The sequence below is a fragment of the Pygocentrus nattereri genome, chromosome 1, assembly GCF_015220715.1.
Source record: "Pygocentrus nattereri isolate fPygNat1 chromosome 1, fPygNat1.pri, whole genome shotgun sequence".
Lineage (NCBI taxonomy): Eukaryota > Metazoa > Chordata > Actinopteri > Characiformes > Serrasalmidae > Pygocentrus > Pygocentrus nattereri.
In genome coordinates, this window is record NC_051211.1 from 17223493 (window position 1) to 17239893 (window position 16401).

General features: G+C 37.3%; 1 protein-coding gene across 1 annotated transcript; it reads right to left on the reverse strand.

Moving 5' to 3' along the window:
• Window positions 1-6919: 6919 nt before the first annotated feature.
• On the reverse strand, window positions 6920-15588 carry LOC108441221 (SUMO-conjugating enzyme UBC9-like). The gene is made up of 7 exons (XM_017720638.2): window positions 15238-15588; window positions 14931-15011; window positions 14434-14517; window positions 13669-13741; window positions 11409-11518; window positions 10547-10626; window positions 6920-8737 (listed from the first exon to the last, which is right to left on the reverse strand). The coding sequence occupies exons 2-7, from the start codon at window positions 14994-14996 to the stop codon at window positions 8674-8676; spliced, it is 477 nt and encodes a 158-aa protein (XP_017576127.1). The 5' UTR covers window positions 14997-15011; window positions 15238-15588; the 3' UTR covers window positions 6920-8673.
• Window positions 15589-16401: the final 813 nt, after the last annotated feature.

The window sequence follows — 16401 nt, forward strand, 5'->3', positions numbered from 1 at the left end:
ATCCAAGGGTCATGTTCAGTAAAAGCAATAACTTTTTTTATTACTGCACCCTTTATTTTTAATTGGAGGGCAGAAAGTGGACAGTGAGAGGTCAAACTGAGAGTGTGATTGCATAGTGGGAAGAGACTGCACAACTGACAAGCATGTGTACAAGCATATACTGTATAAACCAAAGCATGTTGCGCATTGTATCCATGTGTGGAAATGTAGTGTGTGTGTGTGTGTGTGTGTGTTTGTGTGTGTGTGTGTGTGTGTGTGTGTGTGTGTGTGTGTGTGTGAGTGTGTATGTGTGCGTGCGTGTGTTGAACATATAAAAGTGTAATAATGGCTGAGTCATTTAGGCATGTTCTTCTGCTCCATTTGCCTCAGAGCCTTTTGCAGCTTCTGGTTTATTATATTCCTCTCAGTCCATCTCACTGTAGAGGAAGCAAGGAAAGAGGACAGTGAGGGCTTGTGTTCTCTATAAATCTGGCTATTCCTTCTTCATAGTTGTGTTGCGTGAGGACCAAAATATAGTTACTCTAAGCATTTAAAACAAATAAGCAGCAGACAAAACTGTGCAAAAGATAAACTGTTCATATACTTCAGCAAAAACAGTTCTATACAATACACTATAGTTATGTAAATATTAGGCAAGGTACAGTATGGAGTTGGGGAACAAAATGAACCAGCTGTCAGTCCATAGCAGATATAGCAGCATGTATTATCAGCCTGCTGGTAATTAGTAATAATAATAATCTTTATCACAATGAATCACATGATTTTGTGTAGTTATTCATGATTAATCACATTTGCCTTGTTTGCTTATATATATTTTTTTAACTTTAAAAAGCACTGCATTTTGCTATATGAGTGGAACAAATCAGTTTCATCAGAATGTACTGCTTACAATAATTCAATGACATTATTTTATATGAACCAGAACATGTAAATCATGTGAACAGAGGACTAACAGGGTGAAAACAGGATGAATGCAGTTTGCATTTTTCATCACCATCCAGTGAGAGCTATGGAGGCAGCAAATCCTCCACAACTGTAGCCTCTCATTTTCATACCACTACATTACATTTTGCTTAGAAAGGTGTTACTTTTCCACTTTACAATTGCTGCTGGTTGATTTATCCATAGTTCTACCATGGGCACTATCAGCACTGCGTTTTGCTTATTTAAGACTCTTTGATGTTATGAAGAGAGCCGTCACTGGAACCTGCTATTTAAACACTGTATTTGAACAAGAAGGTTGCTGTTGGGGAGTCATAGCAACAAATGGTGAGCAGCTTGAATTTCAAAGCGGAGCTATGGATTCTACAAGAACCAGAAAAATATGTTAATGGCATGAAAAATAAAAAAGGGCATTAATAATGTCATAAAGTGCTATTAAAGCATTAAAGTGTTAGTAATAACATGTTAACTTTGAAACCCCGACCTTACATTTAAACACAAAAAACTGAGCTAGTGGTTGGTAAAAGTATCGCTCACTCACTCATATCATCAGTTCTCCGGCCATACCAGCACTGTGGATCGGGGGGCGGAGACTGCAGAGAATAATTGATGTAAGAATCTTTAACCAGGGAGGACCATGGTATAGGGGCTCCTACAATAGAAAAAATATAAGAGAAACAATTTCGTGCTGATCTGTGCCATTTTTAGATAAGAAAGATAAGATAAAATAAGATAAGATAAGATAGTCCTTTATTAGTCCCACATTTAAGTGCTACAGCAGCACCAGGATAGCAAGACACTCAAGAAAAGAAGTAACAAGAACAGAATTAGAGAATTCTTTGAATAGAAACAGCCAAAAGTCACTGAAGAGTCTAATATTATTATCTGCGCTGAGCAGAAAGTGTAATAACAATGCTTCAGTAAAGGAAGACATTATAATGCAGTTAACAAACTAATAGCTGATAATTAATTAGCTGTTTATTAATATATTATTACGCAAAAAAAACTAGGGTGAATAAAGCATTTTCCAGAGCACTTATATAAAGCTCTGAATGAACCCCATGAGGTAAGGAGTTATGATGACTATTTCCTAGTTTCTCATCATTTGCTTAAAAACACAGAGTTGAATTAAGAGGTTGAAAGGCTAATATTATTTATCATTTTCTTAATATTGATTTTATTATGATAGCATGAAAAACACATGTGCATTGAACTACAACAACATTTGAAATATTTATTTCACTTGATCTGGACTTGGTCTCACTCATTCCTGGTCTTGGTCTTGCCTCTCAGTAATACATAATAAGAGCAGTACAAATGCTCTGGATAATACCTAAAGCTGCACTGTGTAGAATGTAAGGATTTGGAGACCTCTTTGTTGGAAATGGGTAACTGCATACTACATGCTGAGGAATATTTTGTAACATCAGTTGTGGGCCTAGCAAGTGAATCTGATCTTTGAGAGGTCATTGAGAGAGTATCGAAAAAGATCTCTGCCAAAACGTAATGAAGGACGTCTTCTGTGGATGTAAGTGAATTATCTACTATTATTATTATATCTTTTTTTTTTTTTTTTAACCTTTATTTTACCAGGTAAAATGTTTGAGAACCAGTTCTCATTTACAAACATGACCTGGCCGAAAGGCCCCAATAAAAATAGGTCCACGGCACATAAAAACAGATACATACAAAAGCAAGTATACATACCAAAAGTAAAACATAACAAAACAAACAAAAAAAAATACAGATTTACATAAAACAAACCAAAAAATATGAAAAAAACAGGAGTAAGGATAGAGAAAAATGAGTTTGTATGAGTATGTGCATTATTTTTATCCATGATTATTAACAAGAGCAACAGTCTACTATTGTATGTTTAATTGTATGTTTGAAAGTGGTAAGAGGTATTAAAATTGCAAGTCTAAGGGTGGTTTGTAAAGTATTCCAATCATTTGCTGCTGAAAAACAAAAGGAATTGCAACCAAAGGTACTGCAGGTTTTGGGAATGGTGAGCTTGATGTATTCACTTGACCTTGTGCGAAATTTATTTTATGAGTTACTGATACAAAAAAAAAAAAAAAAACAGAGACTGATGGGAGACTTTACTCCCCTCTCCCGTTTAAACAGAAGCCACTGGTTGAAGTGATATACAGCAGAAAGATGGTTCATGCTGGTGACTTTTGGTCCGTATTGTTGGATTTGCTGCCTGAGGCTACATTCACAGAAGAGGAGAGCACTACAGGGCTTAGGGAGACGTGGATTCATTGGAAAATCTTAATCAGCATAATGCTGATTTTGTATTTTAGACCTAACTATCATATCTGAGTCTGTGCATGTAACGTTAATACATAAAGATCTTTATGACAAAACTCCTGCAAAATCTGACACGATGTCTCTGACTTCTAAATAAATATTTCAGGCTTCATGAGGCCACTCACAGAAGTACATGCGTCTCCTGTATTTTAGCATGTTTTTTCCCTCTTAAATCACAAAGGAGCTTTACAGAACAATCAGTATTACTGAAAGAAAAAGAAAAGAAAAAGAAAAATCCAGGTCCAAGCCCCCATAAGCAAGCCAGCAGCGATGGTGGCTAAAGAGGAAGAAACTTTGAGAGGAACCAAAACTCAGAAGGGGAATCCATCCTCCTCTGGTCGACACTGGATAGTAATGCTAAGGCTAAATCAGAGAGATATAGAAATACTAACATTATCACACTAATGCTTCGTATTTGGTGAAAATGTGCATTTGTCTCACCAGGAAAGATGTCGGTGCGCAGGCAGTGGCCCAGCATGTGATAGTTTCTATGCTGATCAATGAAGACTGAACTGGAGTCAGAGTAATGAGGAACACAGAGCGAAGGAACCAGCGGAGCCTCCAACTTCTGCGCCTTCATACACACAAACACACACAGAGACAGGTGAGCCATTTCACGAGATCCGTGCCAAAGAGGCATGTTTTTTCATGTCAGGAATTAGTTGGCATTGTGGGCTGGAGGTTAGGGAACCAGCCCTGTGACCGGAAGGTTGCCGGTTTGATCCCCTTGGCTGACAGTCCATGACTGAAGTGCCCTTGAGCAAGGCACCTAACCCCCAATTGCTCCCTGGGCGCCATGGATAGGGCTGCCCACTGCTCTGGGCAAGTGTGCTCACTGCCCACTAGTGTGTGTGTTCACTAGTGTGCATGTATGTGGGTGTTTCACTGTACGGATGGGTTAAATGCAGAGGTCTAATTTCACAGTGTGCAAACACAGTGACAAATGGTTGTTAATTCTATTCTATAAAAGTTTGTCCTCCATATATTGCTCTACCCAAAAATAGACTTTTTCATTTCAGTAACCAATTTTATACTTTTGTGCAAAATAATAATGAGCATTATGTCCCCATCACTGAACTTTGAAAGACGGAATGTGACAGGATGGAATATTTCAGGCTAGACTAGCTACCATGCTCGCTGTTGAGTTACATCAGTTTTTCAACAGCTAATTACGACTTTTCTGTGAATTCTACAGAAATTCTACAGAAACAATTCCTCTGTTTTTTGGGTGATGAGGTGAACATGTTATGCATGATGATAAAACAATAATTATAAATAGAGGTCATTCTAAAAGCTCAGACTGACAATGATTTGTGTTCTGCTGGACAGAAGGCCTAAATCTGCTCATAAAGCTTTATATTGTTGCGCCATGCTTGGACATTGACGATCACTGTTTCTAATCTGTGGATGGTCCCAGAGCTCTCCACGGTTTCAGCAGTCCTTTGAGTTTTAAAAGAATGGTGCGAAATGCAGGCTGTCAGGCATCCCCTAACTCACCTCTAAAGAGGACCCCCTCTAAATGTCTTAAAAAACCTGGGGAGAAGAATAGACTTAAATAGACGAAAAATAGACTTGAATACAAATTCATTGAGAGGTCCTTGTTTAACCTGCTTCATCCACAATCAATAAGCTTCCGTCATTAATATACTTAACTAAGTGTTAAGAGCTAACTAGAGCTGAAGCACTTGTCTGACTCAGGGTGGTGCTGTAGCAAACTGGTTCAGCCAGTTGGAACTTTACATCCTAGTAGCTGTGACTATGACCGGGATACCTCTGAAAACTTTATAATATGTCATGGAATATTTGCGAATCTAAATAATTGTCCAAATTTCCCAAAAGACTGGTGAAAAGAATGAACTGTTACTCATTTGTTAAACTGAACATGAAAGAGATGTGTATGATCTCAGTTAATCTGTGGAGGAGCGTATTATTAAACAAGAAAAGAGTATTTCCAAAAGAAGGAATGTTAAGCCAAGCATTTCAAATGCGGAGTTAGGAATGCTTATACATGCCTTTATTTCATCTCATTTAGACTATTGTAATGCTCTTTTTTCTTTGCTGACTATGCTTGCTCTTGGTCGTTTGCAGGTCATTCAGAACGCTGCTGCATGACTACAAGGTCAAATAGAAGGTCCCACATAACCCCCTTACTAAAATGTCTTCATTGGCTTCCTGTTGCGTATAGGATCCAGTTTAAAATTCTTCCTCTCACTTACAGAGCACTGCATGGGCAAGCTTCTGCTTATGTGGCTGATTTACTTCACCCACATTTATCAGCTCGCTCTCTCAGGTCTAATAATCTAAGATTATTGTCTGCCACATACTCGCTTAAAGACTTGTGGTGATCCAGCAGATCCAGGTTATAGCACCTAAATTATGGAATGATCTGCCCGCTCTTTTAAAGTCTGTCGATTCTGTTGATTCTTTTAAAAAACAGCTGAAGACTTATCTTTTTAAACAGGCATTTGGGTCTGTATTAGGTTTCTATCCTATGTGTATTTATTTTAAGTTTGTCTTTTGTTTAACGTAACGTTACTTACTTACATTTTGTTGCCGTTCAAGCTGGCATTTGAGTTAACTGGTGCTTCTAAGAAGATTCTTCTTCAGATTTCTCTTCCCAAAATGAAAAACTCTTCAAATCTCACCTTCAAATGTGCCATTTATCATTCAAAATGGCAAATTTCAACAAAAGGCAACACGTTTGTGTGATTTTAATGTAGTAATCACCCTGTTTATATAATGTACCTGTACTCTGGTAACTGTCTTTTTTGCTGTATTCTGTTAAATTGTACAATTGAGTTTTTATATGTTGATTATATAACACCGTTACATGTATTTCATTACTACCCAACCCTACATGTTACATCAAACCACAGCATCTGCTGCCCAGCCCTGATTAGTAAGATATTAATAAAATGCTGTGTGCATATAGGTAATTGATCATTATGACTACTTTTTTGGATGACTAGTGGACTAGCAAAATGTTTAGTCATGCAATCTGACTGAACTGATCTGAAACATTAACTTTGTAAATATACAATGCTAAGAATAATATTTCACTCTATATCAACCGTTTTCATGTTAATCAATGTCAATCACTGACTAATTTATGACAGGATGTACTTTATTTTAAAATGCAACTTTTGACCCTGTATTTTTTTAAACCCTGTATTTCCTTCAAACAAAAATAAGGAGATTTATATCTAACATTTTGTTATTTTTTTACATAAACTATTTAAGGGTTCCAGGTTTAAAGAAGTCACCAAAGGCTCCTTATGTGTCCCAGGCTCTGGTTGATCTGTAGATGTCATCCTGATGCAGCTGAACTCCAAAACTTTAGATCGGATTCTCCGCAGATTCTCTAGAGGGAGGGCTGAATCCGCTGTGGTGGGTCTACATTGGGTATCACCTGGAATTGAGCGGCATCAGGTTATATTATAGTTAAAGCTTTTGTGCAGTGCTGCCCTCTGGAGGCAACACAGCTCACCTACACCACACAACTCCCCACAACTCTGTGTGAAACGATAAAATCAAACAAGCAACACCAAAATATAAAACTTTCTCATGATAATTTTGTAGCTAGCAGTAAACTAGCTGTTCTAGAGAGTTCAAAACCAACATTTCTGCACAAAAAGACTACACTTCACAGATCAAGACACCAAGCAACAGCCAGCAATATTCTTTATTGTTTTTGATTAGAAAGTTCAAAATCAAGTTTGGGGCAGTGAAATTGTGGCTACATTCTGAATGGTTTCTGCTCAAAATTCACCTCTTGATGCAAATTTGCTCTTAAAAATTCTCAGGGCAGTAACCCCATACCCAGGGCCTAGCCACGATGCTGACTACGAGAGAGGAAAAAACTGTAAGAAATCATAACTATAAAAGTTTAATCTGAATCTGAAAATGTAAACAAATAACTTAAGAAGGAATTACTCACCCTAGTCTCTAGCGAGGTGGCAGCAGTTTGTGTTTGTCTGCTGAAACTTTACCTGCAGATGAGCTCCACATGAATAAATGATAGGATTTCTAAAGCACCTAAAGCATGCTCACATCCAGTGATGTCATAGTGGCAGAATAATGTAATAATAGACAGTGTACAGGTCAACAGAATGATGTCACAATACGTGGATGATGAGTTTCTGTTCTTTAACCTCACACTGAATTTCAAAGTTTTACAAGTCAATATGTCATATTTATTCAGGTCACACAATTGATATTTATGGCACAAATTATATTCATGGCAAACACACTCTAAAATGAAAACATTAAAAATAAATACATTACATATTGTTTTGAGATCAAGAAAGCTCAAAACAATGCATTTATTATGTATAGGGTTGATCTGCCAGACCCAGATTAAGCCTAAACCAGGATTAAATGAGATTTTTCATGATTAAACTAGGGCTGAACAACTTGGGGTAAAATATCTGACTAGAGTCTTTCCGACTAACATGGTGACAGCAATTAAACATGTAATTGTTTTTCTACAAATGAAGGTACGGGCTTGTTTTTTGCCAAGCTCAGCGTTTTTAAGTACAATTTCCCCAATTATAGCTTGTCAAGGCAACACTGATGATAATGTACGCTATAACGAAGATTGCACTCTTTTTAAATTGTGATTTCCACATAATGAGAATTCATACCACTGACATCACAATTTAATCCAAGCCTAGGCTTAATCCATAACCATAAAATCAGTATCATTCATTGATACTGCTTCCCTTAAATAATAAAAAAAAGATTAATACATTTTACAACTCATACATTTGTCATATTTATTGTAGTCACACAAAATGTATATTCATGTCATTTAATATATCTTTAGAGTAAACAAATCTCCATATTTATATATTTACACACAAACTCCTTTGATATCTCTTCCACTGGTGGCCCACTGACAGCTGATCTGAAACAATTCCCAAATTAAATGCTGATGTCAACCATCAAAAAAAAACCAAACACATACTGTACAAGACCAGCTGCCGATAGCCAATCCTCCTTCCACGTTTGTTGGTGCTATCCAATAAAGATATGATCCACTGGCAACTTTACCAGTGGCTGTTGAACCAAATAATAAAACCACTGCCGTCCACATTGTTTCTTCTGAAGTTTATCCAATCTAGTCCCTGTTGTAGAAGACCGTTTATTTACACAGCTTCAAAGTCTGTATTGTGTACTGACTTCAGGTCATATTCAGGCTTCTCCCAAAGCCAAACCGAAGAAATCCAAACGCAACTCAGACTGTAAAACCAGAACATACACTTAAGAAGTTCTCAAACCTTTTGATACACAATAAAATGAGAGTTCTCAAACAGAATCAGGATTGATGTTCTATTCATGGTTCCAATTCTAGGAGCAGAACACAGATGTGCTCCATCTTGCTGCAGAGTCCAAACTGTAGACTGTGGAGGCAAAGCTCTATGCTGGAGCAAATCTTTTGGCTTGAGCCCTCACTCGCTTCTCGTAGTCCATCCTATTCTGACTGTTATGCAAAAAGAGCAAAAAAAAAAAAACAACATTAAACAAATAGCTGCTCAACGCAGAACACAGCACATGAGCATTTATGCCATTTATGTACAAGGACATGGACACATTTCAATGAAATTGCTAGAAAACCTTGCATCTCCACAACAGGTGGTTTTCATGTAAAATCTGGCTCCTACCACCATCTAGGTAGCACAAAGGCGGTTGTTTACGTAATAATGAATAATGTAATAACAAATAACGGAAAAAAAAACTAATGCCAGACTCTCTCAGGTCTTCCCTTTGGCAAACATTTCCGAAGTATAACAGCGGCATCACCCACCTCAGGAAATGGCTTCTTCTCCCTGGCCATCAGAGCTCTGAAAAGCTGAACACTAAACGACTCCGTCTCCCAATTTCCACCCTGCAAAACCTTTTGCCACTGTACTTGTACATATTGTAGCATAGTCTAACTAGCTAGTCAATTGTATATATAGCATCTCATGTATATGTTGTACTATACTCCAGTGAATTGTATATTACACCATTACACTGTACTTTTCAATAGTTTACTATATACCATGCAGTGTTATTACTGCCTACCTCATTCCTTTACTGATAACAGGCTGAGTGGTCTTTAGCCCAGAGGACACAGTGTCCATGATTTCCAGAAAAAATGTCAAATTCTGATCTGTTGGACCACAGGACACTTTTCCACTTCCCCATTTCTCCAGATTCTCTGAATCTTTTAGTGTTATTATGTACCGTACACGATGAAAAGCAAACGTTCTTTGTTATTTTACATTGAGAAATGTTATTCTTTGTTATCTTTCTATCACAGAGTGGTGAACCCCTCCTCATCTTTACTTCTGAAAGACTCTGCCTCTCTGAGATGCTCTTTTTATACCCAATCATGTTACTGACCTGTTGTCAATCAACCAACAGGTGTTTTATTTTAGCATTACATAACTGTTCCGGCCTTTTGTTGCCCAAGTCCCAACTTTTTGGAACATACTGTTGGCATCAAATTCAAAATCATCATTTTCAAAAAACTTTCAAAAACATATCAATACTTGACGTGTTGTCTTTGTACTATTTTCAACGAAATATATAGGGTTTAAATGATTTGCACATCATTGCATTTTGTTTTTATTTACTTTTTGCACAGCGTCCAACTTTTTTGGAAATGGGGTTGTATGTCGGAGCATGCTACTGTAGCATTTCAATAAGAATTTCATTGCATTTTGCCCTGTATTCTGAATACATATGACAATAAACCATTCTCTCTTAAAGCTCAGGCTCAAGGGCAGCTACTCCATAACATCCCATTCTATTGGTCATTGCTTTTCTACAGCGATTATACAAGTAGAATGTGCAGAACTAACAACTTGTGTCAGCTGTCTGGATATTTTTGGAAATATAGCGTTTATGGCATGACCGGGGCTAGCTTGAATGCACAGTTTAAACAACAATCATAAAGTCAATAACTTGCAGCTTTTAAGCTTTTTTGTTTAATGTTATAGCACTATTAGCTAATTAACATATTCACAGGTTATAATTTAAGGCTACACCCAACAGAAGTAACATCAAAACTCCAAAAATATTAAATAAATAAAAATAACAGTTGTAGCCTACCTTACAATCTATTCAAATATCCATCATTTATTGGAAATTAAATGAACTTTTTCACTACCAGCAATGGTTGAATGTCATTAACATCTTTAGTACTTAGTCAACTTTACTTTTCCTGCATATACACAAGAAGGCTTGTGTAATGTGTTCCTGTTATCTCGCCTTCAGACAGTGTAAATGAACAGAATCTTCTCACCAGTAGATGGTGTAAGCCTCAGCCTGTGCTGGGTCCTGTATGTTGGGTTCATTCAGCAGCTCTTGGATGCCCAGTAAAATCTGCCACCAAAACAAACACATACAGATACTGAGCTGTTCTGCACAAACTGATAATGTTATTGTATAAACCATGAACCATTTCATTCAATTATTTTTGCCCTTTTACAGTATCATCCAATTAAAAGTGGACTTCCAAAATTTCCCTATTTGTTTCGCATTATTCTAAATAAACAAATAAAGCCATTCACAGTGGTTTGATGTGAAATGGTCTGGAGAACCTTACAAAGTCAGGACTGTTCACAGTGGTAATGCTAAACCAGATGTCTGAGGGGTTTAATGCCTCTAAAACCTACACTACATAAAAAGTATTACATGAAATGCTTACAAATACACAGCCTGATGCCTTAGACGACAGTTCATGATACATTAGTGATGAGATTTTGGTGGGGAAAAAAAATGTATGCACTCAAACCCAAATGCTACATACAAGGTATAAAAGGCAAAAGAACAATTTTTGGTCAAAATGAAGAGAAATAACAAAAAACAAGAAAAAAGAAATATAGTCAGTGCACTGCAATTTTTCAAATGTTGGCCTCAATAACATTTGCAGAAATAATACAGCCTTAGAGAAAAATTATGCAATAACTGCTAATGGTGATTTTTTTTGTTTATGAGGCTACAGATAAATTTTAAAACAGAATTTTAAACAGAAAAAAACATGCTTTTCAACCGGCCTGAAATGAAAAGGAACAATATAAAGCCTGAGTTACTACAAAACGCAGTTCACTTCCTGCTCCTCACAAACACAAAAGCGGAATGACAGAATGTGTGTTTGCTTTTACCTGTTTGATGGTGATGGCTGGTCTCCAGTCCTTCTCCTCCTCCAGTATGGACAGACAGACTGTGCCTGATGGATAGACATTCGGATGGAAAATCGGAGGCTCAAACTTACCTGAAGGGGAAAAAAAAAGAAAACATGAGCCAATGCAGATTCTGTAACCCTTCTGTCACACATTAGCTGAGATAATTATTTTGAACAGTTTTCCCAACAGCATCAGTGCCTTAGGAACATTACAAAATGTGAAAAAACTCAAACCTGATATTTATGTAGGGAAGCACTACAATAACGGAATTATACTGGTCATCAGATAATTGCTTTTAAAAAGGAAATAATAAGCACTGGACAGATGTGCCCGCGGCTTAGAAAATGGATGGATGGATGGATGGATGGATGGATGTGTAGATTTGACAGATATCATACTGGTTGTTATTATTACTGGCAGAATGTTATACAATGCTATGCTTAAATATCTGCCCAATTTCCATATCAAAATTATTAGCCATATTTGACCAAATGACCATTAGGCTAGTCAGGATTTTTAAATTTTAGCTTATAATTAATTGTCATAAAAATAATAGCAATTTACCGTTGTTCTTTTTTGTTTACTGTATGTAACTATTAAATTACAAGCCAAACGCAGCCAAATTGGCTGATTAGTTGTCTGGCTTCTAAATTGTCAATACTCAGCTCCCAACTGTCAGAAACAGTTCAAGCTTAAATGAATTAACTGCCACTTTAAGATGTTACAGCACTTTTGTTGTTTTCAAAAGACACATGATGTCTCAATAAACGCGTTTTCTGCATTCTGATAAGAGAAGCACCCAAATCACATTCTGCCTGTTGCAACATATGGTCACATTTAAAGTTAGTGATTTAAGTACACATTCTCTAATATTCTCTGCACATTTTAATGCACAAGTAAATGTTTGTTTCCTGAGTTTAACATATGAAAACAACATATGATGTGGCCTGTGTAAAAGTTATGGAACATTTTATATTTACCAATATGTTAAACAAATAAATAAAAACTGTGTATTAAACTTTGCTGTAAAATGTCATATTTTCTCTGTACAGCATGTGTTCACTTACTTTCAATTAGAAAACCAAATAACCAGAGGTGGACGAAGTACACAAATCATGTACTGGAGTTAAAGTAGAGATACTCAAGGTGAAATATTACTCCAGTAAAAGTACAAGTCCTTACTCTAGACCTCAACTTGAGTAAAAGTACAGAAGTATTTGCCTTCAAATGTACTTAAGTATTGAAAGTAAAAGTAATAAAAGAATAATTATGGCTCTGATGTCCTGTTATAATTTTTATAGTAAGACTTCATGAACTCATTTTAGGTGAACATCCTCCAGCGTCTCTCTTGGTAAACCAGTCTTTTAATAGAACGTCATTAATTAGTGACGCTGATCTCTATTAAAATGATCAGAAGCACAAAACACAGAAGGCAAACTGTTTCCATCAGGGAGACCCGAGTGGCTCTGAAATCACTTTTTACAAACAAGCAAAGTTTCAGTTTAAGATTACTTTGTAAATTAGTTACAAGTTGATTAAAAACTTGCTTTAAACTCAGGATCACAAATAAGTTTTCCTTTACTGTATTTACTGTATTGATCTGTAGGTTTCTGTTCATAAACTAACTGAAAATAATTCATTATAAAATGAAAGTGTTTGTATGAATTCAGAAAAAAAGAAACATGCCAGTCAAACTGCATGTGTGTACATATTTCTATATTGTGGTCTATTTACACAAAGTTAGGTTAGTTCATCATTTAGGTGACGAATGCGCTCCCAAACTTTTATGCTGCTGCACTGACGTTGAACCGCGTGCTGCACTGGGTCGGTATGGCCAACAGGTCAAAACAAGCTCAGAACAAAGTGACCGCTGCGCCCCGATTGGTGTTCTGGCTTTGCGCTTATGTCGTTTTGACATGTTATGTCATACACTAAAAAACTACTTAAGTACAGTAACGAATTACATTTACTTAGTTACTGTCCACCACTGCAAATAACCATTTCAATTGACTGGGCCGTTCAAAGTTTTGCACAATTGTGAAAAATAGGCCTCAAATAATAGTGATCAAGAAACTATGGAATAATTGTGAGGGGCCTAATTACTGCTTGAGCACAGACACTGTCAGAAATTTTTTTTGGTTGGTTTTTTACATAGAAATGTAGACGTCAGCCAACATGATTTACATCTGGAGAACTTCATACAGAATGCGCAGTGAGTATTCTGAATGTACACACTTACATTTAGGAGGGGATGATGGGTAGTCATCCTTGAAGAGCATTCTCAGTTTGTACAAGCCTCCTTCCCAAAGTGTCTATGACAAAAATACAGTGATGTGATGCATCATGAACAAATAACCAAAACAATAAATTTAGCTCAATTTTTACAGAGCATTTAAAACATTTTTTCCACCTGAATTCTGAATATGCATGCATACTGACTCCATATATACACGTTATCTGGCTGCTTTCACGTCACCACATTCACACTGTGGACACACAAATCTGATCTTTTCAAATCTGACATGAACACTTTCATATGTGGTCCTAGATCCGATATGTATGTGATTCGTTGCCACGCGACCTTAATGTGAACGCTCATATCAGAAGTCAGGTGCGTCATCATTCAGTGTTACCATGGCGGCAGCGCCGAACAGAAGTTAAAGCCTGTAAACAGTGAAAAGCAACACATCTCACTCTTTTTGCCTTCAATCTGATAATGAACGATTAAGAGCTGTTCAGAGTTATCTTAGCAGCTAAGGCTTATTTTGCTCATTAGTGTGTTTCCTGTTTATGAGGCTGGTTCAACCACATTAATGACAGAATTGAGTCACTGACCCAAATGAGTATGAACCATCATGTCAAAGAGACCAGATCTGAGCAAAAAATCGGATTTGAGCAAAGAGTCTCGTAATGTGTCTTCTGATGTGTAACGTAGCCCTAGTGTTGTGATGTAACTGCCTTAACCAGACAGCAGACATGCTGTCCTCACTGCTTCGCTGCTTACCCCTTTCTTTCCCGGGATGGCACACTCCCAGTTCATCAGATTCATAGTGCCATCTGGGTTCTTGGTTGGTACAGCAACAAAGCCCTAAGGGAATGAATAATTACACTTACATTCAATTTACAGAGAGTACACAAATGGTGGGGGAAATATTTATTAATTATTAATAGTACTGTTATTATTACATACATGGAACTTTATTTGAAGTATGGAAAATACATATATGCAAAGTGTATTTATCAAATACATTTGGAAATGTCTGAAACTGATTTTCTTCCCCTCAATGACCTTCAGTGCTTGGGATAAAAATTTCAATTAGCAATATTTTTAAAAAATATTTCAGCTACAGTCTTAATACTCATTAATAATCATTAAAATAATGATAATATAATAACGAAGTTACCAAAAGAAGAGTTCTGTTTCGGAGTCCTATACTACCACAACACCTCGACACCTTTTCAACATTTCATTAATAATCACTGATATTAAATGTGTCTTACAAACGGGTGATCTTTCCTCCAGGCTTTGCGCTCCTGAGACAGCCTACTCAGAGCAATGCCAGACATGACTCATTGGCGCCCCTATGTGGACACACAAAGAAATACAACAACAACCATCATCAAAGACGCACATCTGAAACGCAGACCTATTACAGGCGGTAAAAACAGTTTTATATGTTTAAATGAGTAACCTGTAACTACACGTCTGTAATATTACAACCATCGCCTTGCTTAAATGATGTAGATCAGTCAGCTATCTAACTGTATAACATGGTGAGTCTTCATTACAGGCGTTGGCTTAACTTACCTAGTAACAGCAAATGGACTACAAAAATGACTCCCACTAGCCAGATGAGAACAAACTGCCTCGGTTTTTCAAATCACCAGCGAATTAAAATGAATTTAAATGCCCGCAGAGTACACGAGAACATCTGTAGCTGCGACTGGATAGCAGTTATAGCCGTTAGCTTTAGCCAGTAAGAAAGCATCTGCCTCAAACAGCGTGAATGTTTAAAATCTTCCGATTGAGGCAGTCGAAGATGGATTTTAATGAACCTGAGAGAATATATAACAGCTTGTTTGACGAGGAAGCCTGGAGCGAGCTGCCTGCCTTTCGGTTTCAGGTCCCTTCAGGCATAATATGGGGCAACTAGTTAGCTGCCTAGCTAACACCGTCCACCGCGTTCTGCCATTAAAAGCGTGGCAAACGCACAGCCTCACCGGGTTAAAGGGGAAGTCCACCGAACCCAAAATTTTCTACATTTTGGCATAATTTGTCACTCAGACATAAACATATTGATTTGATTGGATTTGAATGGTGCATTGTGAAGAAACTGACCCATTCAGATTTCCTTTACAGTAGTCGTGGTAGGAACCAGGGGCCTCAGTCAGGGGTGGGGCTTCAGGGGGGGCTGGGAGGACGGCACGCCCCCGGTCCGGGCTTAGAGGGGGCTCGGATGGGAGAGAGGATAAGATTTCAAGCAGCCAGGCCTCGACTATGCCCTAAGAGAGCTGGAGAAGGCAGGCCCTCTCCTGAATGTGTCCAGATGAGCACGGTATACGTCCAAAGGCATAGCCTTCCTTACATCACCCATCATTCAAGTTTTACACGGGGCTTTTAAAGGTTGCAACTGTCAGGACTGAGTCATGGTTTCTAAAAACTTTACACGACCGACTGACTTTAGTGATGTAGTAGGTGTAAAATATTGAATAAAATGTTGTTCTGCATGACTGGCTTTGTTTTCACTCTTACATTTAACTTTATGACATGCAAATATTGGTGCATAAAACCACAAAGAATATTATAGCTGGACCTCAATGGAAAATTAAAACAGGTAGAAGAAAGGGTAAGATGTTGTCCCTTTAAATATATTGGACGTCTGGTTCCTACCACTACCACTGTGAAAAATTCAGGCTTGTATGTTACTCCCAGAAAAAACGTTTGACATCAAACCACTCTGAATGACTTCAT